This window comes from Danio aesculapii, chromosome 16 (genome assembly GCF_903798145.1).
Source record: "Danio aesculapii chromosome 16, fDanAes4.1, whole genome shotgun sequence".
In the NCBI taxonomy this organism is placed as follows: Eukaryota; Metazoa; Chordata; class Actinopteri; order Cypriniformes; family Danionidae; genus Danio; species Danio aesculapii.
In genome coordinates, this window is record NC_079450.1 from 31,662,202 (window position 1) to 31,683,458 (window position 21,257).

Below are 21,257 nucleotides of genomic sequence, written 5' to 3' on the forward strand. Positions count from 1 at the left end.
CTTTTTTTTTTTTTTAAGATTTGGCTTTGGTGGCAGTACAATTATTTACTGCACCTTTAAGGTGAGCTGGCTTTCTGTTTCTGTGGTTGCTCTCTTGATCTGTAATCTACACAGACATCTGTCTCTCTCTCTCTCTCCACGCCTCACTCACACCCATCCAGTTCACACAAACACACACAATCCCATCTATTTTCATTACCAAATATGTTTCACCTGAATGCACACTGGGAGACTGATTATAACTATCACGTTTGAGCTTTTTAAAACAATGATTCAGGCATAACAATTTTCATAAACATCTTATCACTCACGTTCTGTCTCTCTCTCTCTCTTTCTCTCTCTCACACACACTGTCTGTACCCATGGGCTGTACAGAACCATGGTAATTGAACTGACATACCTACAGTGTATTAATACAAGTTTAATATGGCTGGCGTGAATGAGAGAAGAGCGGGAGACATAAAGAGGCAGACGGGAGAGGGAGAGATGGTAAGTTAGAAATGGGAGCAGCAGAGCAAATCAAAGCAAAATTAAATGGATTTGCATATTTCAATGAACGCCGCAGGTAGGCCTTCTAATTATTTCATTTTCCCTCAGCTCTCATTTCCTCACTTGTTCCTCTCAGTCGACAGTCGGCCTGTTGGACTGTTAAAGACGTGTCCTTTAGCTCCACACTTGTTGTTCAAGCCATTTTTTTTTCATCTGTCCCACTGTCACAGCATCACTCTTTTCATTTCGTGCTTGGGTCTCGGCCCACCTTTGTTCAGGTAATTTGTTTTCGGAAATGTTTCTCTTTCATTGAAAGCCTCCCCTGAGACGGTTGCCAATGATGGAGTTTAATTCAGTTCTCAGTCTGTGGCCGTGACTGCTCACACTGTTGGCAAATCAATGAAGTGGTGCCAGTGTAACCCAATATTAGGCAAAGAAACAGAAATGATTATATGAATATATGGTCATAAATAATGTGGCAGATATCGCTGGCTTGAGATGAATAACAAAGCACCGCTTGCGTTTTGACATTTTAGCGGCTGAATGGATTATTCGGGGCTGTTGTTTAATGGATTTATTTGTGCTGGACACTGGAATTGTAATCCTGGACAGTCAGAAAATGTGTGTGTGAGATTTAAGCGAGAGTGATTTTGTAAAAAGCTAATTTTTGGCATGCGCTTGGCACCAAAATGCGCCAAATCCAATATGCCTAAATCTAATACGCCAAATAATGTTGCAAGCTTCCAGACTCGCTAAGCAAGCAGGCTTTAGTGGAAATTACAACATAATACAAGGCTGTGCTGAGGCCAGAAATTTTAAAGTCAGGAGACCTTGGTGAAATAGGCTGGAAGTGTCTGTTCTCAAACTGAAGTACAGCACTTTATAATATATGAGATAAAAATAGACATGCAAATTCTTACAGCTAAAAACAGCAATAGAGGTTTTGGAAAGAGAAAAAAAGGGAAATGTGACATTCCTATGTGAGAGAAATTGTGTCATTCTATTCAAGGGTTAGTTCACCCAAAAATTACAATTGTTTTATTAATTACTCACCCTCATGTCATTTAGATTGTCTTTGAAATACAAATGAATATATTTTAGACGAAATCGGTGAGATCCCTCATCCACCAAGGTTCCCAACTCATTCAAAGTATGCCCAAATAGCAAAAAAATACTCAAAATAGACTTTAAATTCCACTATTAAATATGATTATAAATTGTTTCATGTGCACACAAAGTATTCTTGTAGCTTGATAATATTTTAAAGTAGGTTTTGAGGATGTGTTTTGAGCCTTGCTGGCTATGAAGGATCAAAGAACCCCTGGATTTCACCCCATTTCAATTTGGTTCTCAAGATGAACAAAGATCTCAGGGGTTTGTAACGACATGAAGGTGAGTAATTAATAAAACGATTTTTTTATTGCGTGAACTAACCTTTTAAGCATCTTCCCAGCAGGCACACAAAGTCATAATATTAGGATAGATTTAGGTCATGACGTCAGGTGACCAAAATTCAATGTCTAGCCAGTGTCTAAGGACAACATTATTTTTACGTCCAGTAACAAAGTCAAATGATGTTGATATTTGGTTGATTTTAGGTTGTGTTGCAAAGTGACCAAAATCTAACGTCATATTGATGTCAAATACTGACATTTATTCATCAGGTATAGCAACTAAAATCCAACGTCTGACAGACGTCATAGTGGTAATGTCCATACAACATTAAGCTGTGACATCATTAGACGATGATATTTGATTAATTTTAGGTAGTACATTGATGCCGGCCTGACATTTTCATTTCCAAACGAAATGCATTGTCCCCATGATTTTGGGGTACAACATCATTCTGATGTCATGTTGACCTCTTGTGCCTTCTGGGTTGTCATAAAAATTTGTTTTTCTGGTAGAGATGTAAACAGTATGTACATTTGGCCATCAGGCCCCATTTTGGTTTGTGAGTATTCAAGCATTCAGTTTTTAAAATCAAGCAAAGAGCGATCTCTTTTATTACATACAGTACAATAGTTACAGGCAGTGATACTGCCAATTTTGACCCTTATTCTTCTTATAATGTATATTTTCATAATATATCAAGAAGATTCTGACATTATTTTTTCATTAGCAGGAGCTCTGATTTTTAGGTTGCACAAAGAGAAATCCTATTTTTCCAACAATGTTAATGTAAGTTTTACTAACTTTGATACAATAAATTTGATTCACTGCATGTACTCCAAAATAATTGGTAAAAAACATTTACAAACTGTCTTTCTGGACTGCATGTACAAATAAACATGCATCCAATATAGTCAGATAACAAGCAGAGGACTCCACAAGCTGGTTCTTTCTAATGAATCAAAACATAGCACGACCAGTGTAATACTGGACAGACACAAATGTGTTTGTGATGTGAATGTGATTTTGTAAAAAGCTAATTATTGGCGTACGTTTTGCACCAATAATGTGCCAGCTCTAATATGCCTAAATTTAATACGCCAAATGATGTTGTGAGGTTCCAGAGCTGCAATGAAAGCAGGCTTCTGTTGAAATTGCAACATAATAGATGGTTATCACTGGGGCTGAGTAAAAACAGAGATTTTTTTTTATTCAAGCATTCCCTGTGTCAGTTATTAAAATCAAGCTAGATTAATTGTTTACTACCACCTACCTTCAGTGGATTTGTGGAGATGACAAAGACGCACTAATGTAAACTGCATAGCCTTGTTGTTTTGTTTGTGAATGCAAGTTTTGACAATATATCAAGTTAAAACGTTACAGCACTGTTCATCAGCAGCTGCACGCCTTCTGATTCTTAATTGGCACAGAAAAGTAAATCAAATTTTTGTATTTTATTATATATTTTAGTAGTGTGAATGTAGCTTTGCAGTCTGTATTCAATGTTATACAAAGCCCACAATTATAGGCAGAAACATTGTTAAGTTGTCTTTGTGGGCAGCACATAAAAACAAACATGCATCCAGCGTAGCCCAAGGACAAACAAAAGACTCATATGAAGTGATTCTTTGCAATAATTCAAAATATATCACATGGTTGTGGACAAACAAAAATGTAATATACCTATAAACGATTCTTTGGTTAAAATTGCAAGATAATAGATGATTTTCATGGAGGTTTGTAAAAAAAAAAAGGATTTTAATTCAAGCATTCCCAATGTCAGTTCTTTAAAAAGTTGACCCTTTTACAGTTAAAGGCATTCCGAAATTGGCATTTTTTGCCCCAAGTGCGCATGGGCCCCTGTACCTGTGCCCATAATGCCCATTGGTTAATTCAGCCCTGCTTTTATCACCCCCCCCCCACCACCACACACACACATACACACACATACACAAACTAAAATTGTGTAGTTTGAGTCTTATTGTTTAGTTAGAAGTGTATTACCGTCTATACAGCAAGTATACCATCTATCTACAAAAACAAACATGTTGAGAATAGTCCAACGATGAACATACTGTAGGATATGACCAGCTAAAGTATTTTGCCTAAATAGTTTAAGACCGTTACTGTAAGTGGTGGTTGAAAAGTGTCTGAATCTTATCCAGCCAAATTGAATAAAAATTGAACGGAATCATTAAATCTGTACTGATACTCAGTCCCAGTCTTATCTCTGGTGTAAACAGATCTAAGTGAGTCAAACAGTTTATTGGAAAAGCTCAGTGACTGTCGCACATCCTCTAACAAGTCCTTAATTGCTTACAGAGGCCTTGTTTTCACAGAACTGTCTGTATTTGTGTATCTCTGAGATTGTGGGAGATATTCTGTGTCATACATCTCTGACAGTGAAGATGCATTAAGTGAATCTGTATTCAGTGTCTCTGACAGTGACGACATATTCTGCCATTTCATAATCTTGTTTTGAAGCTCAATGACATTATAACTTGTATCATGGTTCGGGTTTTATTCTTTCGGTATTCCAAGGCCATTTATATTTTGATTTAGTAATTGGATTTGCTTTGATTTGTTTTGGGTCCGCTCTTACATAAGGGACCCCAAAAAAGAAATTTGATTTAGCATACAATTCAGACAGAACATTTTGCCATATTTAGATTCTCATGCTGTATATTTATTATATTATACATGGATGTATGCATGTATTATATTTGACCATGGGAAATATTGCAAAATATACCAGATGACAAGGATGCAAAACCTGTTTAAATAACAAAAAAGCAAACATTTTATGGCCATTACAACATCTTTGTTGACAGTCAGAAAACACAAAGTTTTTTAACAGGTTTTAAAGTACAATTATTAGACAATTACACCTTATAGACTCAATGATATTCTAGAATTGTAATGTAATGTATATTTATTTATTGTGTATGGCCATACACCAAAAGCGCTTCACAATTATAAGGGGAGGTCTCTCCACACTACCACCAGTGTACAGCATCCACTTGGATGATGCGACGGCAGCCACAGGAAAATGGCACCAATGCGCTTATCACACACCAGCTATTGGTGGAGTGAAGAGACTTGAACATGATCTGTAATGGCCGATGGAGGGAATTTGGCCAGTACACCGGGGTTACACCCCTACTTTTTAATTAAGAAGTGCTATGGGATTTTTAACGACCACAGTGAGTCAGGACCTCGGTTTAACGCCTCATCCGAAAGACGGCGCCCACTGACAGTATGGTGTGCCCTTCACTTTACTGGTGCGTTAGGACTCACACAGACCACAGGTTGAGCACTCCCTGCTCCCCTCATTAACACGACTTCCAACAGCAACGTAGCTTTCCCATGTGGTCTCCCATCCAGGTACTGACCAGGCCCAGTCCTGCTTAGCTTCAGTGAGTAACCAGTCCTGGGCTGCAGGTTAAAATGTCAACATAGGCTCATTCTGAAACGTAGCCTTATACATTTCAGGAGATCGCAAATTATGTAGCCAGAGCTACATATGGCTGAATTTTGTCTTTAAAACAAACAATACGAGGTGGTACGATGCCGTTCCTTTGTTTGCCAATTACATTACCTGCATGTGAACGGCTTTCCCACTTTTACCAATTTGTCCAGTTAGCTCGACACGTACGTTGGCGGACTTGAGATGCAGAGCGGAGTTGACAGCAGAAAGAAAACAGAAGCCAAAAAATAAAATAAACAATTAAATAACAGGGTGAGAATGTGGTAAAATCTGAAAATGTGGTAAAAATCAGGCGAGGGCTTTTCTTTTTCTGGATTGCTTTTAAAAATACTGCGGTTGGGTTTAGGGAAGGGTATAGGTGGGTCAATATGTGTTTTTCAAAATACGATTGGTTGGGTTTAGGGAAGGGAGAGGGTGGGGTTACTGGTCGGTTGGTCAATCAGTCAGTGAGTTAGTCAACAGCAGTCTCTGGTGGATTTACGTGAGAAGAGCAGGCGCGAATAGCATTTGCGAGAGATATTTGAGGTCTCTGGTGGATTCGCGAAAACAAAAACTGCAAAAAAACAGAGCTCCTGGGACATATTTTGCTCTCTCCAGAAATGTATATAGTAGTACGTAATCAGAATGAGCCTGTGTTGTTGATATTGCTGTGGCATTAGTACATCATCATATAATAAAACTTTATACCGAAGCTTCTGATTGATTGATTTGCTAATTTAATTGCGCATATATTTAAAACTTCCATAAAACAGATTTTATAATGATGCCCGTTACAAACATATGACCCTTTTACTAAACGGATCACTCATTTTAGATTCATAGTGCACATTCACAATAGCAATAAGATCCCTTTCAATTATTTTTCTTGGTAATTTAATTGGAATTGGAATTTAATTATGCAAGTTGAATAATGAACTCATTTTAATCACTCTAATACTCTCAACAGTCTGGATAGCACTAGAAGCGCAACTCTTGATTAATTGTGATTACAGTTACATCCCATGATTCCTCATCCCACTCGTTTTAACATGATCATGTGCTCCGTCTCTCGCTGTTCTGTCCCAGACACCTCCGTCATCTCCATCCTCACCGCATAAATGTCAAATTAAACGGCTTCTTCTTCGTCTCGCACTCTCTCTCTCTCTTTCTGTTGCCCTCTCTCCTTCATTTCCCAGCATGCTGGCTTGTATAAAAGGTTGTTATGTGAGTTAGGTGTTAATTGGTTGCTGAAGTCCATTAATATTCTCCTTGCGACTTTGCTCGTCAAGAGCCAAGCGGGGAAAACTGATGAGTGTGTGATTTTCCTCCAGAGAGGAGCGTGAGGGAGAGAATGAGAGAATGATGGAGAGGGAGGAAGAAAGAGCAAGGTTCAAAGCCCTGCTGTAAGGTCACTGGCACAGAAGGAAAAAAAGCGGAGAGTTATTTAGAAAGAAAGAGACAGAGTGACAGTCTAAGAAGGCAAACAGAGAGAGAGAGAGAGAGAGAGAGAGAGAGAGAGAGAGAGAGAGAGAGAGAGAGAGAGAGTCAGATAGACAGAGTGAGAAACACTGTTGATAAAAAGCCACTAAAGGGCACTATTCAGAGAGGAACTGAAAAGGAAGATTATGTTATCATATGGAAAGAAATAGTTCCTTTGTGGGCTGATAGATAACTGGCAGAATGGGGACGAGACGAGTAGGGATGAAAACAGTGTGGTGATCACGTTCCTGCCCTCCTGTTCCTTTTGATAAACAACACATAGCACTGCTCAGTAGACTCTGATCCCGGTGAGAAACAGCACACAACGGTGCTCTCAGAACCTGCGAGAACACACTTCTTGTTGACCAACTTTATTCCTGTGTCTTTATTCCACTCTGCAGGTGGCTGTGTACTTACCGGAATTGGAGTATTACTTGCTACAATGCTAACTTAACCCTACTGTAGTGCAAAGACAAACACAATCTTAGTCATGTGTTTTGTCTTACAATCACTCCCCAAAAACCTTACTCCCATCTGGCTTCTTAGACCAAAGTAATCTCTCTCATTTGTGATATTCAAATAGCTATTTCTGTTATGGAAGGCTAGTGTGCAGCAAGGCTGCTAAAGCGACAGCATTTAGCATCATTTGTTAGCATAGCTTTTGAGGCCAATGTAGTGTGGTTTACTTGCAGAGCTCTTACAAGCTAGCCTCCATTACACATTGTGTTTGCCTCTCTGCAAGTGTTTGTGCTTAGTTTTTGGGAGTTATTGACTGAAAGAAGCAGCAGTGCAAAGGCAACCGCGCAATTGTTACGACTGAGATCAAAATACAGCCAGGAGACCCCATGTTGACATTGCGAGGCAGAGCAGCTAATATTTACAGTGCATTTAGTCATTTAGCAGAAGCTTTATCTGAACGGACTTACAAATGAGGAACATCACAAGCAATTTATCATATTAATGGTGTTGCTTTTCCAGTAACAAGCTACTGGGGAATAAGTAGTGGTGTAGCGTGACAAAACAGCTATATCATATTTGTCACGCTATATCGCGCATACAGCTTTACAGTCTAGTGAGCTGAGGCGATAATCAAATTGATTCATTTCAGGGAATCAGTTCATTCGGGTGGTTTATGTTAATGAATTGGTCTCAGCAGAAACTCATTGATTCTTGTCTCTATTCAGAAGTCCATTTGCTGCATTTCGCAGAGTTTTAATTATTTACACTACCATTCTAAATTTTGGGGTCAGTGCAGTTTGTTTTCAAATGTATTGGTACTTTTGTTGAGCAAGTTTGTATTCAAAAGTGACTTTAAGGGAATTTATGATTCTGCTGTTATATGAAAACTAAGTAATGCCCTTTTAAACTTTTTTTATAAATGTTTTTTTTTTATAATGATAACAAAATATATATATATATATATATATATATATATATATATATATATATATATATATATATATATATATATATATATATATATATATATATATATATATATACATATACAACAAATAATAACTTGACTTCTAGTTGATCATTTGGTATCAGAAGTGGCTTAAATGAAAGGCAAAGGCCTCTAGATTACGCTTATTTTACCAAAATAAAATATGATCATGCTTTGATTTTTTATTATTTAATTAGGAGAGTAAGATCTGACTTTGCTTAGACAAAAGTCTTGTCACTTAACAGAAATAATGTACAGTATAGGATATAAAGTCATGGTGCAGTGGAAAAAAATGAGCATGGACAACTGCATCCATACATCTCTTCAATGACTCAAATACCTTATTAATAAAGTCATCTGGAATGGCAAAGAAAGTGTTCTTGCAGGACTCCCAAAGTTGATCAAGATTCTTTGGAGTCATCTTCAATGCCTCCTCCTCCATCTTATCCCAGACAAGCTCAATAATGTTCATGTCTGGTGACTGGGCTGGCCAATCCTAGTCCATGCGGGTTTCAATAGGTCTTCTGCAGTTTTTGTATTGATTGGGATGCAGTTCAGCAGATGATTCGTTGGAAAAAGCTACCTTCTGACACTTCTCCAAATGATCAACTAGAAGTCAAGTTATTATTTGTTGCTCTAACAACTGGGATCAATGCCAAGATTTTTGTCAGGTAGTGTATAATGGTTTTGTCCATGTCCCTTCATCCTACTTGTCATCTACTTGCATGTTCAATCCAGTATGCCAATCTGTCTATATACATTAATCAGTCCATCTGACTGTCCATCCATCCATCCATCCATCCATCCATCCATCCATCTATCCATCCATCCCCAAATCTACCTGCTTATCTTTTCAACATACCTGATTAATCCACCCAACATCCCAACAAGTGATGTTTGTAAGAGAATAACTTTTGTTTTGAACTGACAGACATAAAACAGTGGTTCTGCAGCACATCAAAATTTCTTCCATGTTGACAGCTTCATTATAATGGAAATGATTCAGAGTTTTCAGTTCAGACAGAGTGTTACAGTAGTGTTGCCCTTAGTGAAATATTTTAGCTATTCAGTGCTGTAAACAGCCTGTGTGTGTTGGGGGTGGTGACTGGGGTTAGTTCAACTCCAAGTGCTTTAATAGTATCCCACAAACTTAAACATTGGCGGACTTGGGTTTTTATTTGGTCTGTGTTTTCGTTGCAAGTCAACTGTGTGCGTGTGCCTCCGGGTTTTCCATGTGTGTTTGTATAAAGGGTGATAATTGTGCTCATAGGTTTAGAGTTCGTGTGAGGTTTTAATGAGAAGAGCTCACAGGAAGCTGTCTGATTGAGTAATGGCTGCCGGCTTGGCATAAAAGCCTGGCACTAACAAACAACAAGACTCAGAAGGAAAGAGAGAGAGAAAGAGTGCCAAAAAAGTCTTCCACACACACTCAGGGCCCATGCACACTCGTTTCGCTCTCTCTCTCGCGCTTACTCTACGCCCTTCTTCTCCTCCAAGAGACTTAAATTCACCACTCCCCCACCCACACGCATTATTACATAGCCTGAAGGACAAAACGCAAATTTAATCTGTGATAAGCAGAACACAGGATCAGCGCATCAAAAATACCCTGCACCTTTTCTGCTGATGCACCAGGATTCCTGCACCCACGGACACCCACCTTCCCACCTGCAGCCTTGGGCTTTCTTGGTCTAAACTGTTGGTGCTGGATTAAGTTTTAAGTACCTTAATGTTATGGTATCACAAGCAGTGTGCATGAAGCATTCATGAGTTTTTAACATTTCCCTCTTGCAACTCATGTCCCTGAAGTGCATTGGCAACATTTGGTCGGGTGTGGTGCCAAAGAGAAAAAATTATTGGGATGGAAATGAGAAAAGAACAGGAGCAGGCGGACTGTGGACATAGTTTTATGCTGCACACAAGTGTAATGAATACATGTATACAGCCTCAGCATCAGTATTAATACAGCTCAATGCTTCCCACAGGTTTGAAATATACTTATGCTGGCCATTTACCCACATCTCATAAACGTTATAGGTAATTATAAGAGACAAACAAAGCATAATTAATTTTTTTAAATAATTTTATTTATTATGACACTGTTTTACACTGTTTCTTTTCAATGGGTTTTCAAGAGTTCACACTTAGCTCATGATTTATAAATAGCTTGTTGCATGCTGTCCCGGGAGAGAGCCCTGAGCTCAAGGGATCCTCGGGCCCAGGGCTCCCTCCCTTTCGCAGGGCCCTTTTTTTTTCTTTGCCTCCATTTTCATTTGGTTTATTCGATGCCTTAATTATATCTGGCAAAGAGAAATTTACATTCATTTTAATGTTTATTAGGTGTTTTAAAATAAAAAGCCAATGGTAAAATAATATATAACATTTACAGCTCTATTTTTATATAAGATTCGGTTTCTAGAACATTATTATTTCAGAAGATTAATGATTTAGAAGATTAGTAGATTAACTCTAACGTGCTGAAACTGAAACTGAAAATGACAGAGATGTCCTTTAAATCAAGTTCAAATGTGGACATAGGCTAACATTAGTTTTGTCTTCCTAACTATGATTTCATACCCATAAAAGAAGTACTGCTAGACAATGATCATTGCATGTATCAGCAAACAACTAAGATAAAGCCTGATAAATCCCACACTTAATTAATAAACAGTGATCCTGTAGGTCAGAAAGTATGGTTTACTGCTGAACAACCCATTTTATCATGGTAAAATAACACATAAATCAAACATTGGTACTTCAGTCTCCTCCTGAAGCTAAGACGGTCTGCTTAGAGAAGCTGTCAATCACAACTGTCAATCATGAAGACACGCCCCATTTTTGTAGCATTATATTACTGGCTAATAACATACTCTTTACAAAAATGAAGATCTGAACCTATGTTGATAACCTAAATTGACCAAAACCATATTTCGGGAAATTTTATTGCAAGTGTAATTTATTTTTTTAAGTCTCGTTCATTAACATGGAGGAGGCAGGATTTATGGCTTGTGCTGCAGTCAGTAGCCATCCCCCAGGGTGCAATCTAATGGTCAGGAACGTCACTCAAAAAGAGGCATAAGGCACACTTGTGACAGAAGGATGGACATGTTTAGGTAAATGGGTAGGTAGATAAATGTAGATAGGTAGGTTCATGGATAACTAGACCAAGAGGGAAGTGTTTAAATGGGTAAATGGATGAATGGATCTGTGGGTGGGTTAACGGAATGGGTGCAGTATATACTAGGTAGATAAATGAATGGATGTATGGGTAGAAGGACATGTGTATGGAAAGGTGGATGATAGGTAGATGGTTAAATTGGTCAATACATGCATGGATTGGTGGATACCTGCATAGGTAGATGGGTAGTAGGGAGATATATGTACATGTAGGAGGCTACATGTAAGTGGATATGCACACTACTGTACGTATATGCAGATAGATGTAGGTAAATTGCTAGATCAGTGGATTAATGGGTAGGTATATATGTGGATTGATGGGTATGTGGGTGAGAGTGGATAGGTAGATGAAAGAGTAGCTAGGTAGATGGATGGAAGATGGATGAATGTGTATATAGTTGGATGGGTAAGTAGGTAGGTAAATAGAATGGTATATGGGTTGGCGAGTGATTATTTTGATAGTTGGATGAATAGGTATGTGGGTGGATCGATCGATAGGCATATTTATTTATTTTGTGCTCTAAGCTTGAAGATCAGTTCATCTGGAATGCAGAACCGCAGTATGAATTAATCAACTAATTGACTAGTCTTTCCACATTCACACAGTTTTCTGTTCTCTCCCATATTCCAATATGCATACACTGAATACTGTTCATACATGAATGCACACAGACTCGCACATTTAGGCACACGTAGCGTAGTATAGTACAGAATGTACAACACGTTGTAAAATAAAATGCATTCATTTACAACAGTTCCTCGTGACCTTGTAAACGCTCTCTGTGCCAGACAGATAAAGACTGATCAGAAAGAAGCTGATGATCCGGAGAGCTTTAGCAAGACACAACCAACAGTAGAAGTGAGAATGAAAGACAGTGAAGCTCACTGACTAACTGACTGTTTCTCTTTCTGAATGACTGCTATTGTGGACTCATACCCTCCCCTGCCCTTTACTAAAATAACGATATGTGGGATATGCATCTGCCAGCCCGCACACACTCAAGTATATAAATAAGAGAGTTCTCCTCCCAAAGTGTGTCTGACCAGTTTTAAGAGAGGTTATGCAAACATCTAAGTTCTGGATTGCTAGCAGACGTCAAGAAACAAAGGTTGAAGGAATAAGAGGACCATCATCGGACTATTAAAAAAGAGTGTGAAGGATAAAAGAAGGGGAGAGATGGATTAACTTTGACCCAACCTTGGAGGAAGTTGGGAAGTTGCTTGTCGACTTTGGTGAAAATCGAATGGAATCAGGAGGTCACCTGAGGCACAGACCTGGAGTTGTGCTGCTACACATTGAATATCAGTCCTGTCAATCACAGTGTGTGTTAGTGAGGATCCCGGCTGTGCTCAGTATCACGGTGTGCTTAGAACACTAGTATGATCGGCTATCCAGGGCTTTAAGACACCTGCACAAAGGCACATGCGGTTCGATAATACATTACTCTTTGTTAGAGATCATCCTGCGCTTTAGCTGCTTCTACCGTCTGTGATTTTTAGTGTTTTAGAGTCGAACCTTTCAATATTTCACACATACGCTGTAGAAACACATTCACTCAAAGTGCTAGCACATTTCTCAATCAGTTACAAAGCAACTACAATGAATTGTACTTGAGATTTTAAAAACGAACGTCTGAAATAATCTTGATATTTTGCTTCACGCAATCTCAACTTTAATATCATGTTGGATTGGTTATAGAAATGTTTATAGAACGTAAACAACGTTGAGCATCTACCAGTAAATCTGCTTCTTTTCTGAAGTCGCTCAAATGCGGTTATTTAACGTCTAGCAGTTTAAATACTCCTTTGAAATCTGCAGAAAACAGTTGGCAGAGTAGATAGCGCATTGATTTATGATTGTTCCAGCGAGCCAGACTGTGTTTGCGGTATCACGGTGTCATTCTGGCACTGAGGTGTGTGTAGTGATGAGGTGAATCTCAGCAGGCTCTACCTCATCATCAAAGACAAAAACAAACTCGCAGAAACAGACAAGGTGTTAAGAGGAAAAGCAGGACTTTCATAAGCGATTGGGATTCAAAAATCTGTGATGTGGTTAGCCGGCTACCGTTTCAGATACAAACCCAACAGCCTTCTGCACAACAAGTATGATATTATCTAAAAGCGACTTCTCCATTAGTGTTGGTAGCATTCTCGTTTGAGTGGTGTGACAGTAAAGTTAAGTGTGGAAATTGCCACGCGAAATGAGTTTCTTTTCACTCCTGAACATGAAGATGGGACTCTTTTAATTAGCCGCCTTTGGTCGGTTTGCTATCACATGCGATATTAGGATTCAAACGCAGTCGCTAAAGTGATTTAGTTAACCCGCCACTTAAAGAGCGCTGGTGTTTAGTGTAGTAATTTTGCTGCGGTTTCAGCTGTCGGCTGTGTAGCGTGTGCTGAATTGTGCAGTCATCAACTACAGAGGCCTCATTGATCAGCCAGCGAGCCTCAATACACAATGAGACCCGGCCAGCGATCTCTCCTCCTCTCCTCCTCTTCATCCCTCCTGCTGCGATCCCTCGTTCTGCTCTCCCTCTGCCGTGAGTCGTCAAATTTCTGCCTTTACTTCTCCATCTGTCTCCTTTCTGTTTGTAATTTCTCAGCACGCCTGAAAATGAATCTTTCTCCCTCTGTCTGTAACCGTATGAAACCCCAGGCTACTTTCATTTCTCTTCATCTTTCTCATCTGTGTCTCGGCCTCTCCCTCTCTCTTTATTTTCGACGGTCTCGATCTCCTCAGACACTTCTCTCTGTCCTTCTCTCTCACTCCGCCTCGGAGGAAGATAATTTATGGGAAGAAGCGGAGAGATGCGCGTGTGAAGAGAAAAGAGGATACGGGGAGAAGAGAATGGAGGCCGAGCCAGCTGGCAGATTTATGATTGAGGGATCAGAGAGAAGTGTGGACCAAAGACAAAAAAAAAGATTGAAAATAGTGGTGTCATGCACTTTTCTCATTCTTTTTTTTTTCTTGATTCACTTGGTGCTTCTGACGAGAAAATACACTTTAAATATAGCGTTTTTGTTTTGTTTTTGACAAATTACCAGCTGGATATGTAAATGCAAATCTAATAGCGTTTTTCGTTTAGCATGCAAAGAGACCCGGGTTCAAATCCCAACCTAATAGGCACTTTTGAAATAAAGCAAGCAAAATTGCCGCGGATCTTGACAGCTTGTGATCAACCCACATTTTCATTGTATAGAAAAGATTTGACATTTTGATAATGACTCTTTTTTTGTGTGTGCTCCATTGGAAATAAAGGGCACATGAGTTTGGAGTGATGTGATGTTGGGTAGAAGATGACAGAATCTGCTATGGATGGACCAATTTTTATACAGCCATGGCACTTTGCCAATTAATAAACCAAAACAGAGTTTTTAACATTTAATTGTAAATATGCTGATATCTTCTGTTTTGACATTTAGAGTAGTGTATGTTCACTCTTGTGGTTCAAAGGAAATTACACATTTGGTTTACTAATTGCTCACACTGTCGATTTAGCATGGAATCTAAAGATATGAAACAAAACAAGTTGTTTTTATGTTGTATAATTTATGACAGAACTTGCATAACATCCAAAACAGTGCTGAAAATGACACATTTAGTCCTGGTTTACTTCATTCACACTGTATTTTAGGATAAAAATTAAAAATGTTGTATATTTTATGACAGATCTTACGTCCAAAACCATGCTGGGTTAAATGTTCTTGTTTTTTGGAGCAAACGTGATGGTATTGTAATCAGCTGAGAACTTGCGAAGAGCTTATAACAAATGTAAAGTTGTCAAAACAGTAGCATAGTTGTAGAAGTGGATGGGTTTTTTTTTTTCAAACCAGGCCTGTCAAGAGCGAACACATCTTTAGACTTCATGTACCATGATCTAGCGCACAACTAAGCGCTAATTAATTAATAACACTGTTAAATGCAATGTGAAATCTCCATATTACTGCAATACCACTATAACTTACAGTACAAGTAATTGAACTGCTGTATATTTATTAATTTACAGGTAAAATTGTATAAAATTAGACATCAGTCCTTTATTAGCAATCTACCAAAACATTATTAAATAGTGTAACTATCTTATGGTGTCAGTTTTAATATCATGCTAGATCATGCACTATTTCTATGGCATGGACTTCAGAGTGGTAACTGTTCCCCAGTTAGTCCGATTTTTAGTTTTCATTACAACCCGTTCACACACTAGAAATATAAATGGAAATCTCATACAGTACAGACCCTAATTTACTTAATCTAACTTAATTGCATACCTGTTTCTCCCATAATAACATCCTATTTTAATCTTCATATTAAAATCCATGCATATTGCCACAAAACATAACTGTTAGTGTACATCGTTAGGCTGGTTTGATCTCTTTTTGCAAGCTCAGAGATAAAAAAAATTGGACAGCAGTTAAAGTGCCTCAAAACCCACTAGGTAATTAGGCCAGAAATTTGTACACAGCTGGTGTGTGAAAAGCATTGACATTCTGGATTTGGATGCCAATAAACTCCCTGATTACCTCCGGTAAATGTTGAAATTACCTTACGTCCTCAAGAGAAACAAGGAACATGCGAATAGGACCAACCACAGCATTTTAGACTAACGATGCTTCTGAAAAGAGAAATAATTCTACTCTAGATGAAGGTCGATGGAGGGGATGTTGAAGATGAAGAAGCAAAGAAAAGTAATGACATGTGGAAAACTCAAGCAGAGAGCAGACGGTTTGGTAAAAAAGAAAGAACAGTGGAGAGTTGTAAAACAAGAGATTGAAGTTAAGAGGGAATTGTTAATACAACCATTAAAATGAGCAGAACACTGGGGAGGAAGGAAACGGCAGTATGACAACGATGAGAACGGGACAAAATGAGCAAGAATACAGACTCTGTAGGGACACTGAAACGGCAAGAATGAAGGAAGCAGATATGACAGTGGTTTTATGAAGGATAACCTCAAATTCACTCAGGGACTTCTGCAGTTAAAGAGAGCACGTATTCAAGAGGAACCTCAAGGAAACGCGAGATTGGCCATTTTATGGTGTAATTGCTGTTTTTCCCAGAGTATGTGCACTTATAGCTCAGCAAGGACATTGTTGTTCCTGTTCTCTGTGACTCACTAGCTCAGGTTGATGTGACAATCTGTCTATACTTCAGACTTCTCTTGCTGTTTTTCCTCACCTTTTTTAATAACATCACATCCTGGGGTGCTGGAGCTCATTGTCAACATGAGAAAAAGTCAACAGTCTACGCTGAAAGGCTAATTCAAACTTAAATTAAAGATCTGAAATAAATACAGTGGTAACATATTGGTTATTGGCCAATATCAGGGCTTTTGTCTGTCAGGAGATATTGAATTTTACATGAAATCAAAATATACATAGTTTATTTAGCTAACTCACATTGTTATTCTTAAGGTGAATAATTAACACGTGATGTAACGATGATGTGACACTGACAATGGAAGTGCGGATCCAAACGCAGGGTTTTATTAACGGGATGGTCAGGCAAGCAGTGATCAACATAGGAGCAAACAGATGTATAAGGGCAATGCAGAGTCGTAGTCAAAATAACAGGCAGATGGTCACAAGGTGGGCAGCAGACAACTTAAAACAAACAAACAAACAAGGTGAGGGTCAAAAACACAGCAAAGCAAGACAAAGCTAACGCGTTGTAATGTCACTAAACAGTAAACAAGACTCAGCAACATAGTGTGTGTTTGAGCTGTACTTATAGTCCAGGTAATCAGTCTGTAAGCAGCTTCAGCTGTGTGAGTGTTTGCAATCACTGGTGACTTGGAGCAGGTGTGTGTGTTGCATGACTGAATATGTAGTCCATAACATGGCAGATTTTACCAGCGATCTCTGGTTGTTAGAGTGTTAGGGTGATCGTAACACATGAAGCCATTGCATTGAAACAACACAATTCTTAAGTATTTTTCGGGACAGCTTAATTGTTTTTATGTTCAATCCACTTACTGTAAATTTGCAAAAACAATAAGTTAACTTAAACTTGGGGAAAATATGAAGGAATTGTGTGGATTTTTTTACAGTGTTCAATGGTATTCTGCTCATTTGCTTCCGATCCTTGTGTTGATGTTAACCTAAAGGCTTTCATAGCAACTGCATATTAATATGCTCTCTTACCATCTTACCATTCTTGATGCATGAAAGAAAACTCAGAAAAGAAAACTCCTACTCAATATTTCATTTCAGTCAGGAGTACCTGAACATATTGAAATAAAAGTCTCTGCAATGTCCAGTTCATGCAGATATTAATCTTCAAAATAGTCAACAAATTAATAGCAGTTAAAAGTAATGTAAAACTTTAGTTTAGTAAGATTTTGAATGTTCATTAGTAGTTCCCTGCATCCCTAAACCTAAACCCAACTTTTACCTTACTATCGATATAAAAAGCTGCTTATTAGTAGTTTATTAAGCTCATAGTGTTAGTAAGCATATAATAATGTTCTAATGCCTGATTTTTGATTGTAAAGTGAATATTTTAATTTTATTTGTATTAATCTTCCATGTTTTTCTCTTACCCTATGACTATAAAATTAGCTGTAAATCATGGTTTCTCTATTTTCTGATTCATGGTTTTATTTAATTGTTTATTTGTTAATGCTTTGACTTGGATTATGAGACTTTTATCTTTCCTCCAACAAATTTTGATGTTAAAAAAGTTTGAAAAACTGACTTTTGTTGACATTTTTAATAGTTTGAAGTGATATAACGCATGGGATATTGTATGTTATGATACAAAAACCTAGTAATATACAGTTGAAGTCAGAATTATTAGCCTCCCTTTGATTTCTTTCTTTTTATTTTCTTTTTTAAATATTTCCCAAATGAAGTTTAACAGATTCAGGAAATTTTCAAAGTATGTCTGATAATATTTTTATATTATATTACTTAATTGTTTGATTTCAGCTAGAATAAAAGCAGTCTTTAATTTTTTAAAAACCATTATAAGGTCAAAGTTATTAGCCCCTTTAAGCTATATTTTTTCTATATTCTACAGAACAAACCATCATTATACAATAACTTGCCTAATTACTCTATCCTGCCTAGTTAACCTAATTAACCTAGTTAAGCCTTTAAATGTCACTTTAAGCTGTATAGAAGTGTCTTGAAAAATATCTAGTAAAATATAATTTTCTGTCATCATGTCAAAGATAAAATAAATCTGTTATTAGAAATGAGTTATTAAAACTATTATGCTTAGAATAGTTGTAGCAACAGAAATCGAGAAAAAAATAAAAATAAATTCAGGGGGGCTAATAATTCTGACTTCAACTGTATATGTTTTTTACAGACTAAATTCGCTATATATTATTTTGTATACATCACATTATCTCAAACTAATAAGTGAAATTTATTTATAATCTAACTTCGAGAGGATCACGTGCTTATGATTGACCACAGCTGGTCCTGTATTAGCTAATGCATGATTTACCAATCGGATGATTCTTAACTCACTATAAATAACCAGAGTTATCGTAGTCTTCCTCCCACCATCCAAAGACATGCGACTTAGGTTAACTGACTAATCCAAATTGGCACCATAGATGTGCTCCTAGTCAGCAGCATATTTCTTCATAGAGATTGTTATTTGGTCATCAGCTATAAACAGTAGGGGAGTTCTCGAGACCTACCTGAGCTCAAACTTCCCCCTCGTCCAGCAAACGTGAGGGAGCCCCGGGCTTGAGGATCTTATGAGCTCAGGGCTCTCTCTCGGGACAGCATACCAAACACGCTTTATAATCAATCATCAGCTAAGTGTTAACTCTTGAATATGACAATACAAAAGACAAAACTGCACAGATACACAACTGCACAGATTATTTTTCAACATCAAAAGTCAAAAGAGCAGAGATCAAGTTTCCATACTCCAATTCATAGTAGTAAAAAAAAAACGTTGAATCACGAAATATATAACCTGTTAAATATGATGAAGTGTGAAGGCAATTAGCCTATTAATATCAAACATAAATGGAGATGATTTCAAGTCAAATCTAAATGATTTGTATAGTTTTTTTCACAACGCATTGATTCAAAGCATATTTACAGAAAATACTGATGTCATTATTTATAATTTTATAATATCCTGATAATATAAAGTGCATTCACACCATATCATAATTACCATAATTATGAGATTCCAACTTGTAATAAGAGGTCATGCATAAAGTGAGAACTTTCTGAGAGCTGTGACTTAACTGCTCAACCGCTGTACCGCCTGACCTCTGCAGACTATATATATATATATATATATATATATATATATATATATATATATATATATATATATATACATATACATATATATATACATATATATATATATATACATATATATATATATATATATATATGCTGATAATGCCATAGGAATCGACACTTTCAAGTCTGAGGACATAAAACACTCCAAATATAATGTTGTCAGGTGAAACTACTAGCTGTAGTTTACATTTTGCAACAGAACAATCAAGCCTGAGATAATTGCAATCATAATATATATTGCTCTTTTTGAGTAAAACTGCATGCTCGTGGATAAATTTGCACATCATTCTCATAATAAATGCAATAATATGCATCACTAGTTTCAAAGTCACTAATCAAAGAAGTTAGATACGCTGATCATGTGACTCAGAAAGTTTTTATGTAACCGTAGAGTGCTGTTGTCATTAAAGTGAAAGGAGGTCACGAATATTAAGACATTCTAAAAGTCATTAAAATCATTTTTCATTTCAACATTTCATTCAAACCACTATGCTAATAATATGATTTATAATGGAAGAAAAAAGGATTAAATTAGAAATAGACTAAATAGAAGCAATTTCAGTGGTCTCAGACATTTGAACCATGCTGTATATTCATAATCTCAGCAACAAAAAGCCATTCTCTGCACCAGTGTGTGTCTATGCGTGGAGTGAGAGAGATAAAGAATGGCTTTTTAGCCCTGCAGAATATGCTGTTATGTAATTCTCAGCAATAAAGCATTTTTTCCTTTTTCAGTTGAATGTGAGATGCTGTTGGGGATGGAGGCCAGGTTGTGACAGGATGAATGTGCATGTGTGTGTGAGACGAATTGTGATGGTCTGGATTTCAGTGCTGACCGTAGGGTAACTCTCCCATGGCTAGCCTTGTGTAATTGCCCTGTAAATTTCCTGTAAGCCCCCTTTGTTATGACCGACTGTAAATGTCTCTGCAGCGCCTCCAAACAGCACGTCAGGAACACGCATGGATATGAAATGTACGCGCACACACATAAGGAAAGCGAGGATGTGAGGGACAGAATAACCTGATTGAAGCCATCTAGAGAAATAGATGGACGGATGGAGGGAGTAAGAGAGAGATGAAATGGAGTGAGGAAAGAGTGCTATGACTGAAATATGGTGATAGAACAGAGGAGCGTAAAACATGAAGGTCAAAAGAAAGAGAGCGCGAGCGGATACAATGAGGGGAAGAGATAAGAGAGAACAGCAGTGAGAAATCACAGATGGAACAGGGAATGAAAAAATAAACATCATAAACAGACAGTGAAACGCTGAAGGTAAAAAACGCACTCAATTGGAGCTTCAGGGCATATTCTTGAAATGATTCTTAGATCAAGTAACAAGATGTTTTCTTGGTTGGCTTACGTGCGAAGCTGTGCTTTAGCCGAAAACAAACATTTAGAATTGTCTCACCCTCGTGTCATTCATTAATTTTCCTTTGGCTTAGTGCTTTATTTATCAGGGGTTGCCACAGCGGAATGACCCGCCAACTATTCCAGCATTTGTTTTATGGAGCGAATGCCCTTCCAAT

At 37.6% G+C, this 21,257-nt stretch overlaps 1 protein-coding gene across 3 annotated transcripts in view; it reads left to right on the plus strand.

The window, feature by feature from the left end:
* Positions 1-21,257, plus strand: part of cadm4 (cell adhesion molecule 4) — a 301,336-nt gene that overhangs the window by 187,895 nt on the left and 92,184 nt on the right. For 2 of the 3 annotated variants that reach the window (XM_056474921.1, XM_056474923.1), the window contains exon 1: positions 12,482-13,990. The exons of the other annotated variant lie outside the window; for it this stretch is intronic. In XM_056474921.1, coding sequence (XP_056330896.1) covers positions 13,909-13,990 — 82 coding nt within the window. In that variant the 5' untranslated portion in view covers positions 12,482-13,908. Of the gene's footprint in view, positions 1-12,481; positions 13,991-21,257 lie in introns of those variants that run through there. 3 annotated transcript variants of the gene reach the window in all.